General features: G+C 41.0%; 1 protein-coding gene across 7 annotated transcripts in view; it reads left to right on the top strand.

Moving 5' to 3' along the window:
- Positions 1–12,593, top strand: part of adgrl2a (adhesion G protein-coupled receptor L2a) — a 94,226-nt gene that overhangs the window by 62,594 nt on the left and 19,039 nt on the right. For all 7 annotated transcript variants that reach the window (XM_062451006.1, XM_062451009.1, XM_062451007.1 and 4 more), the window contains 7 exons: positions 6,981–7,277; positions 7,883–7,986; positions 8,424–8,609; positions 9,300–9,338; positions 10,679–10,862; positions 11,758–11,880; positions 12,348–12,553. In XM_062451006.1, the coding sequence (XP_062306990.1) occupies positions 6,981–7,277; positions 7,883–7,986; positions 8,424–8,609; positions 9,300–9,338; positions 10,679–10,862; positions 11,758–11,880; positions 12,348–12,553 (1,139 nt within the window). The remainder of the gene's footprint in view (positions 1–6,980; positions 7,278–7,882; positions 7,987–8,423; positions 8,610–9,299; positions 9,339–10,678; positions 10,863–11,757; positions 11,881–12,347; positions 12,554–12,593) is intronic.

Below are 12,593 nucleotides of genomic sequence, written 5' to 3'. Positions count from 1 at the left end.
AAGTTCTTCCCAACACTGTTGCAGAAGTTCCCACAAATGTGTTGCACTTGTAGGTTGCTTTGCTTTCACCCTTCTGTCCAGTTAATCCCAAACCAGTTCGATGGGGTTTAAGTCTGGAGACTGTGCTGGCCATTCCATGATTTGAAGCCTACCGTCTTGTTATTTTCTTCTTAGGTAGTTCTGACATAGTCTGGAGGTATGTTTTGGGTCATTATCTTGCTGTAGGATGAACCCCTGACCAACTAGGCGTATACCAGAGGGTATTCCATGGCGCTACAAAATGCTGAGGTAGCTGTTTTGATTCAGGATGCCACTCACTCTGTGGAAGTCACAGACTCTGGATCTAGATCCAGCCCCAGACCATCACGCTTCCTCCTCCATGTTTGACAGTTGGTGTCACACACCGAGGAACCATCCTTTCGCCTACTCGACGGCATACAATAATCCTGCGTGATGAACCAAATATTTCCATAAGACCTTCTTCCAGTCTTCAGTAGTCCACATGCGGTGCTTCTTGGCCCAGGCAAGCCTCTTTTTCTTATTTTGCCATCTTAGCAATGGCTTTCTTACTGCCACTCGACCTGTCAAACCTGCAGCTCGAAGTCTTCTCTTCACAGTTGAAACTGAGACTTGCTTACTTTGACCAGTGTTAAGCTGTGCTCGAAGCTGTTGTCCTGTGAGCCGCCTATCACACAAGCTGTTGACTCTCAGAAACTTGTCTTCCTGTCAGAGTTTCCTTCAGTTTCCAAGTGCCTTTGGATGGTGTAGGAAACTGTACTCACTGACACCTTGGCTTTCTTTGCAATTTCTCTAAAGGAAAGACCTACACGTTTAAGGGTTATAATGGTCTGTCTGTCTTCCTTTGTTAATTGCCTTTTTCTCGCCATTATGACAGCAATATACTACTTCCTGCAGTACAATACTGTCCAAATAATGCTCAAGAGGGAGTAGTAACACAGTCTGTTCCAACACTGCTTTTATACAGACAGAGGGTTTGTAAATAATCAACAAATGTTGGGACACTTGGAATTGTTAGTATCAACTTTCAAGGCTTAATTTACTTCCATTGCTGCAGAACCGTTGTAAATTCTTAACCCATTACTGGTTCCCTGAAAAAGGCCTTTTACATTTAGTCATTTAGCAGACGCTCTTATCCAGAACGACTTACAGTAAGTACATTCCCCCCGAGGCAAGTAGGGTGAAGTGCCTTGCCCAAGGACACAACGTCATTTTTGCACAGCCGAGAATCGAACCGGTAACCTTCAGATTATGAGTCCGACTCCCTAACCGCTCAGCCACCTGACTCCCTTTTGGTATAATCAGAATCAGAAATCTCGGTTTATTCGCCATGTATTTTATACAAACACGGAATTTACTGTGGCAGGGAGGTGCAAAACACTAAACATATACAGATCTTAAATTAAGTAAAAGTACAAAAGTTTAACTATTTCTAAGAACTAAACAATCTAAGAATACAACAATTTAAATATAAAATAAAATATATATAAAAATAAGAATAGAATGAGCAGCGTGAATGGTCAACATAGTGCAATCGGATATGTACATGTAACTCTGAAATGTACATTATTTTTCAGTTTTTGGGAACCAAAACTATATATTTTTTTACCTCTGGCAGTTTACCGCTTACCTTTGTACCATTTCAGGTTATTTACTGGATTTGAGCTGCTTAAATTTAAAGATAAGTGGAATTGAAAAAGAGTTCATCACACCACAGAAGAATGTGTTGTTAACTACCCATCCAAATTCGAATGGGAAAAACACTGACAAGTATCTTTTTGACTTCAAAGCCGTATCGGCTTTGAAGTCGTGAGAAAATCAGCAGTCTTCTCTGATTAAGACTGGGGGGGGGGGGGGGTGTCGCCTGAAGGAGCTGAATCTCCGCCCCCTCGAATTTATTGAATTTAACACTAGCTAAATCAATTGCAAATGTCAGAACAGACCTACCTGCAGTCTCTGAGTGTTTTATGTATTAATTACTTATACCAGCTGAGTAACAAAATGCAGCCGCCTGTGATCTGACGTAGATAGGTCGCTGTGACGTAGATTGGTCGGGTTTTGGCTCTGTCAAACCTGAGCTGAAAACGGAAGATAAACTGTTCAACGGTGTAACTCCACATTTCAGTGCTACAACGTGTTTGCGCTTTGCACATGCTTTCAGGAACTCAATTCACACGTATATATTGTAGGCTACTGAGAAGCAAATCATGGAATTTGCTTTACAGGATCTTTAAATAAAAACTGGAAAAAATGGGGGTGTTCCAAAACTTTTGACCGGTAGTGTATCTTCGCACTCGATCAAATTCCAGGATCCTACTTTCTTGATATACTAGATATGTGTCTTTTCTCTATGTATTTTTTTCTCTTTAAAATAACACCATGAAATGCTAGTTTAAAGATATTTTCCTCCTGTCCAATTGTTGCCGGCAGCGCATTCGCCCATTTTTTCCTGTCTGCCAAGGCTATAATTCGCTTTTCTATCAGCAGATGTTGCACGGACTTCCTTGCACAAACATGTAATTCAGACGGTTATATTGTTTAAATATTTATATCCTATAGCTAAATATGTAGGCCTATAGCCTATGCAATTATGACAGATATATTTTATTGAATTCTATGAAGTTCACTAGCCTACATAGCCATTTGTGTGTACAGTTAAGTGCAATTCTTATGTTATGATGACATTAGCGGCAACAATAATTGTAATGTTAAAAGTTTATGGATGTAGGCTAAAACGAACATAGGCCATGACAACAATGTAAGCCAAACACGCAGAAGGCATTCTTGAAAGTTGACAAAACTATAGTGAAACATTATATTTAAGGGTACTTGATTCAAGACCTAATCTGCCGATTCACTTGTTGATGAGGAGGGGTTATGGAATATCACACTTTGTATAGACAAACACAGCCTACATACCGTACAAAACATTAAAGCTAGTATAAAATTATTGACTTTTATGGGAACTGCACTAGAAAGATAGTATACTGAAAGGAGTTGGGAAATAGGGGTAGAGTTTGCTTCTGTTATGATATCATGTTAAATGTCTATCTGTCTTTCTAGTTGTTGTAGATAGGCCACCAACCTTATTTATCAAATGCAAATTCTGTTTGCACGCATAATGCGCTACTGCTCATGCGTAACCCGAGATCCACACTTCCAGTGTTACAGTAAAAAATAAAAGGAGAATAACATTTCAGAAGATATTTTAGAATTTTCAAACAAGTTACACTTGCCTCTCATATTTGCAATAAGCCTACTAGAATGTTGATTAATGTCGAGCTACGCATTTATAGACCAACTGCAGTCTAACCCTCAATGTGTGTGGCATTCTTTATAATAAATATCATTTTGCTGAATGATTAAAGGGTTAAACAACAATTGTTCTAATGAAATAATCACTGACTACCAACACAGAAATTAATGATTGACGAAGGCCACTTCAGTTTCCGACCTTGCCTTGGCTGCGTGGATCATTAGGGGACCATTGACCGCCTATCCGCGCTAAAAGTAGCCTAGGGAAAACCGTCTGCAGCGTGAAACAAATCATATCGCGTCACGCATGGCGTGTCCACAACTCAACAGGAAGCTTAGGTAAACAAGAACAAAATCTGAGTATTTAGTCATCCTAAACATGTTGTTTAGTATATTGAATGAATTCTTTAACACTTTAACTGTTGTAATATGCAACAAAAAAAGATATATACTAGTGCTGTCAGTTAAACGCGTTATTAACGGCGTTAACGCAAACCTATTTTAACGGCGTAAAGTTTTTTATCGCAAGATTAACGTTTTTTTTTGGCCTAGCAAACGTTTTTTTCACATGCTTTTGCAACAACTACTGACGTTAGAAGAGTTACAACACCACACCGGATCTAGCTAGACCGGAAAAAAAACAACAGGCACGCCGCACACACTTGTTTTGGCTTGCGAGCCGGCTAAAGAGTAGTAGGCTAACGTTCACTTTGAGTGGATGGCGAGAAGCCAAAATGGATTCCAATAAGATTCTGAATGGAAAGTTTACTTTTAAAAAGTTGCCAAATGGTTCCATTGACAAGACCAAAGTTATCTGTGTTTTTTGTCGTTGTGAACTGAGCTATCATTGCAGTAGCCTGGTCCTAACCAGACTCTCGTACATTTCATTTGTACAGAGAGTCTGGGCTCGCTCCATTGACAAGCGTTAACTTCTTTGAAGGCGGGTACTCTGTTGATGTTTAAAACTATTGGATCTGCCCAGAGCCACTCTGGATCTGCCATAACCAATCGCTAGCGTTCGCCTTAAGGCCGATATATGCTTCTGCGTTTTTCGAAAAACGGACACATGGGAACACCCTCGTCTCCGTGGAACGCCCTCTACGAGCTCTCCGTCAGCCCTCGGAGAGCCCCGGAGAGCACCTCCTGAATTTTCTAACTATCCGTCGTAATTTCGGAGAGCGACGGAGAGCTACGGAGACCCCCTTGGCTGTGATTGGTCAGTATTAAGAACCGCTTGCGTCAGGGGCGGGGTTGCCGTGCACAGGACGAACAGAATCCTTTGACCGCCATTGCTGTAAGTTTTTAGAATTCATATTTCAGCTAAACAGTACATGTAAATCAGCATCTGAATTAAGATGTGACGAGAAATGGGCAGTGTAGTTGCTGAAAATGTGCGTATTTTATTGATGAAACGGCTAATTTGTAAATTTGCTCCGACTTCTCGATAACCTAGGTAAATAAACACTCGACGACGACTTACAAAAAAACGTTGCGCCACCTACTCTTTTGGCGGTGAATTGTTTTCAGCATCCACAGCCTACGGAGAACCATAAACAAAGTCTATCCGTCCGTATCCGTGCGCCCGCCCATCCGTAAACGGAGACGCAGAAGCATATTTCGGCCTTTAACCAACTCCTTCACGACTAACGGAGCTAGCTGAAAAATCAAACGAACCCCGTGGGGATCAAAGATTGTTCTTGCTCCGGCTTTAACTTCTGGATATTCGGCAGCGTTGCCACAATGGACCGAATGGCTTTGCTCGCATCTTTCTCTGCCGCCATTACGGAACTACAATAAAAGTAGCGCACAACATCAACGTCATCGTTCTCAGCCACTCCCTCTGTTCGCTGATTGGACAGGTAGAAAATTAACCGGAGACATCTGACTTACGTACCTCAAGCCCAGACCTAGTACAGAAGCAAAATCAAAATTGAGCAGAAGTACGTAGGAGGGCAGAGCCAGGCTATCATCGCAGCACGTCCAGTCTGAAATACCACTTGATGGCCAAGCACACAGCTGATGCGAATTGTCCGCCCCCTCGTCAAAGCCAGGCGATTGCAATGTTGTTTTGAATTTAAAAAAAAATTGCACTAAGCAATCCGATCCACTTTTCCATGTTGATAAGAGCATTAAAATGAGAAAAAATTATGGGACAAAAAGAAATCAAAGGACATTTAGAATAGATAAAAATGTGCGATTAATCACGAGTTAACTATGACATTAATGCGATTAATCGAGATTAAATATTTTTATCGTTTGACAGCACTAATATATCCAATACAAGCATACAATTTCACCAGAGCATGTCACAAATACAGTCATGTTTCCCAGCTAGCTAAACGGGGGCTCTGAGAGAACACTGAGCACTTATTTGTCTCTCAACCACCATGACAGACAGGTATGCAGTTTAGAATTGCCCTGTGTTGAGTATAGATTTTGTTGGTTGAGGGAGGGGGGGAGGGAGGGATCAAATCTGCCTTCAGCAAATACCTTGTTAAAATGTGTAGTCAGTCTGAAAATGCCTTCCTGTCACTGTCTCGTGCCCATGTTAAATAATGTTCTCCTGCTCCAGCAGGCCCCTGCTAGGAAGGAGACTGTTGAGTTGTCTTCACCGGTCAATAGAGACTAATTCCCAGCAGGTAGCAGGCCAAGCTCAAAGGCAATCCCTTCAGCCAGGCTGTGCTGATGTCTCCCATCCTCACCATGGGCTATCACGGGGGCACAACCAGACAGACATAAACTATTTCCATCAGCCAGTCCCATTATCCAATGGAAGGAATAGATATGGTGGTGCTGATGTCTTGTCTGACTCCCCTGCGGACAGGGCTGCCTCCCTCCTTAATATTTATCCGTCCCTCTTACTAAATATACTCAGCAGTTGTTTGACGGTCTCTTTTACTTGATTAAAATGGATAAAGCTACAGCAAAATCCCGCTGTGAATTCCCTGGTGCAGCACAGAAAATCAAAGTGTTCAATTATGATTAAACTTCACACATATTAGTATTCTGTCCCTTTTGCAGTTTGAGAGTGCTCTGCTAAATACGTAAACCACATCACAGTAGCTGGAGATGTGAAACATTTTTATTATCTGTATTTCACTGGTTGAAATGCTTTAATTTAGAACTTAAGGATATATATATATTTATACTATATTTACTAAATGTGATGCCATTCATCCCTACAAGAAAATATCTGATGGACCGTTGCCATTAGTGGTTCATGTTAAAGGTAACAGTGCAGTTTTTTTTCAGTTTCCTCTCACAGGAATGCATTGTTTTTGCCCTTGGCATGAAATGATTTACCACATGCTTTCTCAAAAATACAGCAGGCTACACAGAATAAGGGTGAAATACTTCAATGTAAGGCCAAGACCACACCTTGTGTTTCATGTGAAAATTAACCAGCCTTGCTTTAAAACCTCTCAGGCAAGACTGACTGTCAGGCAGAAAGATGTTACTGTAATTATCGTCTTGTTTGCTGTAGACTGATTTTCTTGGTAAAGACGTTGTCCAGAAAAGCAAATATATTCACAAAAACTGTTGCTTCCACCATTGTACTGTACAAATGTTGTACATTGTACAACATAATGTACATCTATACTGTAATATAATGTACCAAGACAGTATCTTACAGTATAAGTAGGCTTAAAGAGTGGAGAAAAAAATAAAATAAAGAATTCACACTAACCATAACCTTTTATCCACAGCTCCCCCTCCATCAGAGGTAACCATTGCTCCTCAGCCTCTGAGAACTACAACCACCACAACAACCACCACGATGCACAGAGGTGTAGCCAACACCACCACTCCAACAGGGCACAAGGAAGGGAGCAAGGGAGCAGTGAAACCCCCTTCGGAGGTTCTCCAGACCACGGTCCCTCCACCCCTGGAGAGCTTCCCCCTGCCAGAGCGCTTCTGCGAGGCCACAGAGAAGAGGGACATCCTGTGGCCCCAGACCCAGAGGGGCATGCTCGTTGAGCGACCATGCCCCAAGGGGACACGAGGTAAGCAGCCTGTTTACCTCAGGGCCTCATGCTCCTGCTCTGTGTTCCCAGGCAACAAGCCGGGCCTCAAGAGAACATTATGTGTTTGGTACATATCTCTGCTGTTGTTGTATTGTAGATGACTGGATCACTTATTGGTAGAGTGCACTAATTTGATGTGTTGAGGAAAGTATTGCAAATATAAAAAATATTACAGCTGTGTGAATAATTTACTGAGCCATTCTAGGCAAAAACATTGTTTATCAATCTGAAAGACAGCCTCAGCTGCTTTACCCAGATTGCTTAAAGATATTCAAGCCTGCCTAAATTGTGTGTAAAATTGTGTTACATTCAGAGTTTACTAAATGTGGTGTTATTGGAACGGAAGAAAATAATTGCTTTTACTTCATTTGTAGTAAAACTGAAATTGGGCTTTAAATGCTCTGTTTCAGGTAATTTCGTAGCTCTTTGACCAAAGACAATATTGGTGAATTATATTTTTTGAAACGTTCATGATAGGGTCCCTGTAACAGCTTGTTACTTTCAAATGTTATTCATACTGGAAAGGAAAATACTGTACGTGTCAAAGTTTAAAGAAGGCTCTTCTAACCTTCTTTCCCTAACAGGCACAGCCTCCTATTTATGTGTTTTTGCCTCTGGGGCTTGGCACCCAAAGGGCCCGGATCTCAGCAACTGCACATCCCACTGGGTCAACCAAGTTGCCCAGAAGGTCTGTACGAGTAACTCTACCACTGTTTTGATATTGGTGTTGATGTTTGCTAGCTGTAACTTGAGACTTTCACAGCTGTTTAATTTATGCAGAAGTGTTTTTTCCCCATTTCAACTTGAAAGAGTTATTGGCCATATATAGACATATACATATATGTTGCTCTCGTTGCTCAAATAAGTTACAAGGGATTTAAATGTGCTGTCATTTAAGCACAGACTTAGTAACACTCCTCACACTTCTAAATTCCCAATGTTAACAACTCACTATTCACATGCACAGTGTTTTTTATTATCTTTTGTCCAACTGCATCATCTGTTCTGTAGTGTGAAAATGTATTTTCATAATTGCTGACTAACTCATTCACATTGGCATTGATATCAAATGTTGAGTCACGTGCATTAATGAGCCTAATGTGTGATTGTCATCAAACCCTCCAGATCCGTAGTGGGGAGAATGCTGCTAACCTAGCCAATGAACTAGCCAAACACACCAAAGGCCCCATTTTTGCCGGCGATGTGAGCTCGTCAGTGCGTCTGATGGAGCAGCTGGTAGACATCCTAGATGCTCAGCTCCAGGAACTGAGGCCCAGCGAGAAGGACTCTGCAGGACGCAGCTTCAACAAGGTAATTGTCACTCCACATCTACACCCATCTCCACAATTGACTTCTGAAATCCTTGTTTCTTATTATGTAGTTATCTGTAATGGTGATGAATATGTGATTCGCCCCTGGTGCTCTCTGTGTCTCAGACACTGAGGACGTCTGAGGTGCTCTATTGAGTCGGTTGTTCTCTGATTTTGATGGTCAAAATGTGATTCCTCTCACCTTGCAAAAAGATGATGTGTATGATTATTGTCCTCTTTTTGTTTCTCCTATTAGTTATCCTCTGCCTTTGTCTCTGAAAGTCAAGTAAAAATATTGAACCGACAAAAAAGAAGGAAAACAATTACACTGTTTTAGATTCTGACACTCAGAAAGACAGATATTTGCAGTTATATTTGTTCATTTGAGATAATTGCTATAATTGGCTCTGCCAAGGCAATAGGTCTGTGATGGGTCAGGCGTCAGAGAAAATATAGCATGCCATAAATGGGAGTGCTTTTGTTCTTGAGGTAGTGTAGCCCACAACATAAGAGAGAGCACTAACTGAAAAGAGAGGGATTATCGGATCAGTCAGTCAGTGAGTCAGTCAGTCAGTCACAGCCTCCACTGTGAGAACACAGTGGAGGCTGTGAACACTTGTGCTCAAGTTCAGTAATTGTGCTAATTGTGTATTTCTTTGTTTGATATCTTCCTTTTTTTGGATGAAAAAAGCTTCAAAAACGAGAAAGGACATGCCGGGCATACATGAAGGTGTGTGAGCTATGCTACTCTAACACTCTGCTTCCACCGCACACCTCTGTCCACCTCCCTGTAGTCCGCCCTCTGCTCGGCTGCATGCACCCTCTCTAAATTGTCATGTAGACTCCTCTCCTCCCCTGTGCTTCCTGCATTTTTTTGTATTGCCTTCCAGACATTGATGTACCAGTAGAGTACATGTACGAAAGTGCAAACTACGTTTTGGAGATATCAATTGCAATTTCAATTGTCTTCTTTTTTCCTTGTTTTGTATTATAAATAAAAAAACATGCTTCAATTAATGTTTTTTGCTCATTCAAAATGCCTGGATGTATTGAACTTTGTAATATTTTTGTATTCCAGAAATATCTACAGTATTCTTTGTTGTTGATGCTAACTTCAAATGTCTCACCAATATGTGAGACCATTATCCGGGTTCAAGGGTAGCTATGTCATAATACCTGGCCATATTCCGACCTTTAAACTCATATTTCATGATGATTCATACGTCAGATTTTCATTTGTGTCATAAATTAGAGGAGTGAATGTGTGACTCTGTATGACTAATAAGACTGGAAGGCAAAACCAATTTGTGTCCTATTTTTTATGGCTCCAGCCCTCCACTTCCAGAGTATTTTGGCCCTATTCTCCCCCATTAGGGACATCTCCCTGTCCTCCACCTGCCTCTAAAGTCAAGGTCTCTCCCATCCACGTAGCTCCTTGGGGATGTGTTAAAATGTATTTGGCTAATTAGCCCTTAGATGGTCACCACTCTCGTAAAACATAAAGAAAAGGAATGTTACAGCACATCATGCCATATGGTACATAATCACAATCTGTACTTTTGTTTAAGTCCGTCGTGTTGCATGTCACTGTGGCACGTGGGTAATGTTTATGAATTCTTTTTTTGTTTTGGTTTTTGGGTTGATTTTTTTTAACGATTTCAATGAACATAAAACTGTTTATATGTTACTAATGACAATATGAGGGGATGTTTGGATGCCCAATAGAGCCCTTAGTCAGCAGCATTAGATGTGCAGACAAGCAGGGTCCTGCCGTTAATTATTTAATTAGACTGATTGATTTGAATATTGTCGGAGGATAATCCACTTATGTTTGATAGGCGTCTTGTGGCCACTATACCTTTCAAATACTGACACGCAGGTTTAGATGCTTTATTTGGTAACGGCCAAATAAATGTCATACTTAGATAAGCTACAATATCTGAAATGGGCAAAATTGATGTTTTTACTTTTGTTTTTTGTTTTGCGTTCACGTCTTGCTTCATGTGTAAACTTTTGTTGTGTCCAACATTTACAAAAGTGCTTATGTCACTCTCTTCCTGGTGGATACAGGCAATTGTGGACACAGTGGACAACCTTTTGAGACCAGAGGCTCTGAAATCCTGGCAAGATATGAACTCCACAGAGCAGACACATGCTGCCACCATGTTGCTGGATACTCTTGAAGAAGGAGCATTTGTCCTGGCTGACAATCTCATGGAGCCAGCTATTGTCAAAGTACCTGCTGACAATATAAGTGAGACAATATGTTGTTTTTATGTAAACAAATTATGCATTTTGGTTGAGTAATGCTTTGTGCAAGCTAAAAACTCTATTTAACTGGTTGTGCTAATGCCATGCTTTAGGATGGCGCAAGTTGAGGTTTGCAAACCCTGCTCGGCTTACGTGCCAGTTTCAGTTAAGATGTATACTTACATTCTCTTACAGTATGCACAAGTGTGTTATTTAATAGATGTATCTGTTTGATCTTTTTCCACAATGAGCCTTAAATGAGTCTATTAGTGACAATGTGATGAATCTCAGACAATTTAAAGTACTGGATTCTCTGATGGGGATTACTTAGTTTATCGATGTGTGTGTCCAGACCTTGCAACTCTATTCATGTATGTAGCATTATCCCAGCTGTAGAGTCTTGTAAATGATCAAAGATTGTTTAGACTTTGTATCCTTTAATCTAAAAACTTTCCGTTTATCAGGGGAAGGAATTTATTTTCAAATTTTCTGCTTTGGTATTTATCTGCATTTTTCAGTGACGTGTGGCTCAGTGGTGTAAAGATTATATTTGGCTTTTAGATTTTAACTTCAAGGCACACGTTAACATAGATCAATTGCAACAATGTTGGCTGTGTATAGGCTTGCACGGCCCCACAGTCTCATTCAACTGAGGAATGTAAGGAGGCAGTCCTTGGCGTAAACATCTCCTATGCTCTCTTTATTGCCCTCTTGTTAAACTTAAATCCATTGTAACGTCATGTATCTCTCCATCTCTCTCTTTATTTCTTTCCCTCCCAAAATTTCAATCCCTCTTCCCTATTCTTCCTTATTACACTTGTCTACCCCTCTGAACCTCTCACTCCATATCTCTATTTCTCCCTTCTTCATTGGGCCTGACCCGACTGGTCAAATCCAAGTCCTGGATGTTTATGTACTCAGCACTGATGGCCAGGTGCAGGACTTCAAATTTCCTCAAACCAGCAAGGGTGGTATCTCTATTCAACTGTCCTCCAACACTGTCAAGCTCAACAGTCGCAATGGTAAGTCTCAAACACGTGTGCAAACACACACACACACATACTGACACAGTACAAACACCAACAAAAAAGATCTCTCACTTCATTCACGCAGCTGAGGACTGTGAGAGTTGGCTTTGACGTTTGTTCCCTTTCCTGTTGTCTATGAAAAGGTGATGAGTCTTGTCAAACCAGTCTGCCAATACAGCCTGTCAAAACTGACTATATAGTGTGATTATTCTGCAGGAGTGCAAAAAAGGAGCACCACTGAGGATTTGATCTCTAAAACACAGTGCTATGATATTGCCTGAAAAATGACAGGGCCTACTTAAAAGTTTTTTTCTCTCTCATTCTCTTTGTGTTCCATTGTCGAGTCCATACTTGTATTTTTCATCCCCTTTCCTCTTTTTTCACACAGCAGTGTGTTCAATGTGATCAACTGTAAAGAGCATGTTTTCTTCTCTTATATTCTATCTCCACTCTGTGTTTAGGTGTTGCCAAGCTGGTGTTTGTCCTCTACAAAAACCTGGGCCAATTTCTTAGCACGGACAATGCCACGATCAAATTGACCAACGAGGCCTATGGTCGGAACATGTCTATGGCTGTAAACTCGGACATCATTGCCGCCTCCATCAACAAAGAGTCCAGTCGCGTGTTTAGCAATGACCCTGTTATTTTTACCCTGGAACACATTGATGTAAGTAATTTCCACTGTCTAAACTCAATATGCCCTACCC

Source organism: Osmerus eperlanus, chromosome 24 (genome assembly GCF_963692335.1).
Source record: "Osmerus eperlanus chromosome 24, fOsmEpe2.1, whole genome shotgun sequence".
Lineage (NCBI taxonomy): Eukaryota > Metazoa > Chordata > Actinopteri > Osmeriformes > Osmeridae > Osmerus > Osmerus eperlanus.
Note: the sequence above shows the minus strand (reverse complement) of the source record. Positions and strands in the feature narration are given on the sequence as shown.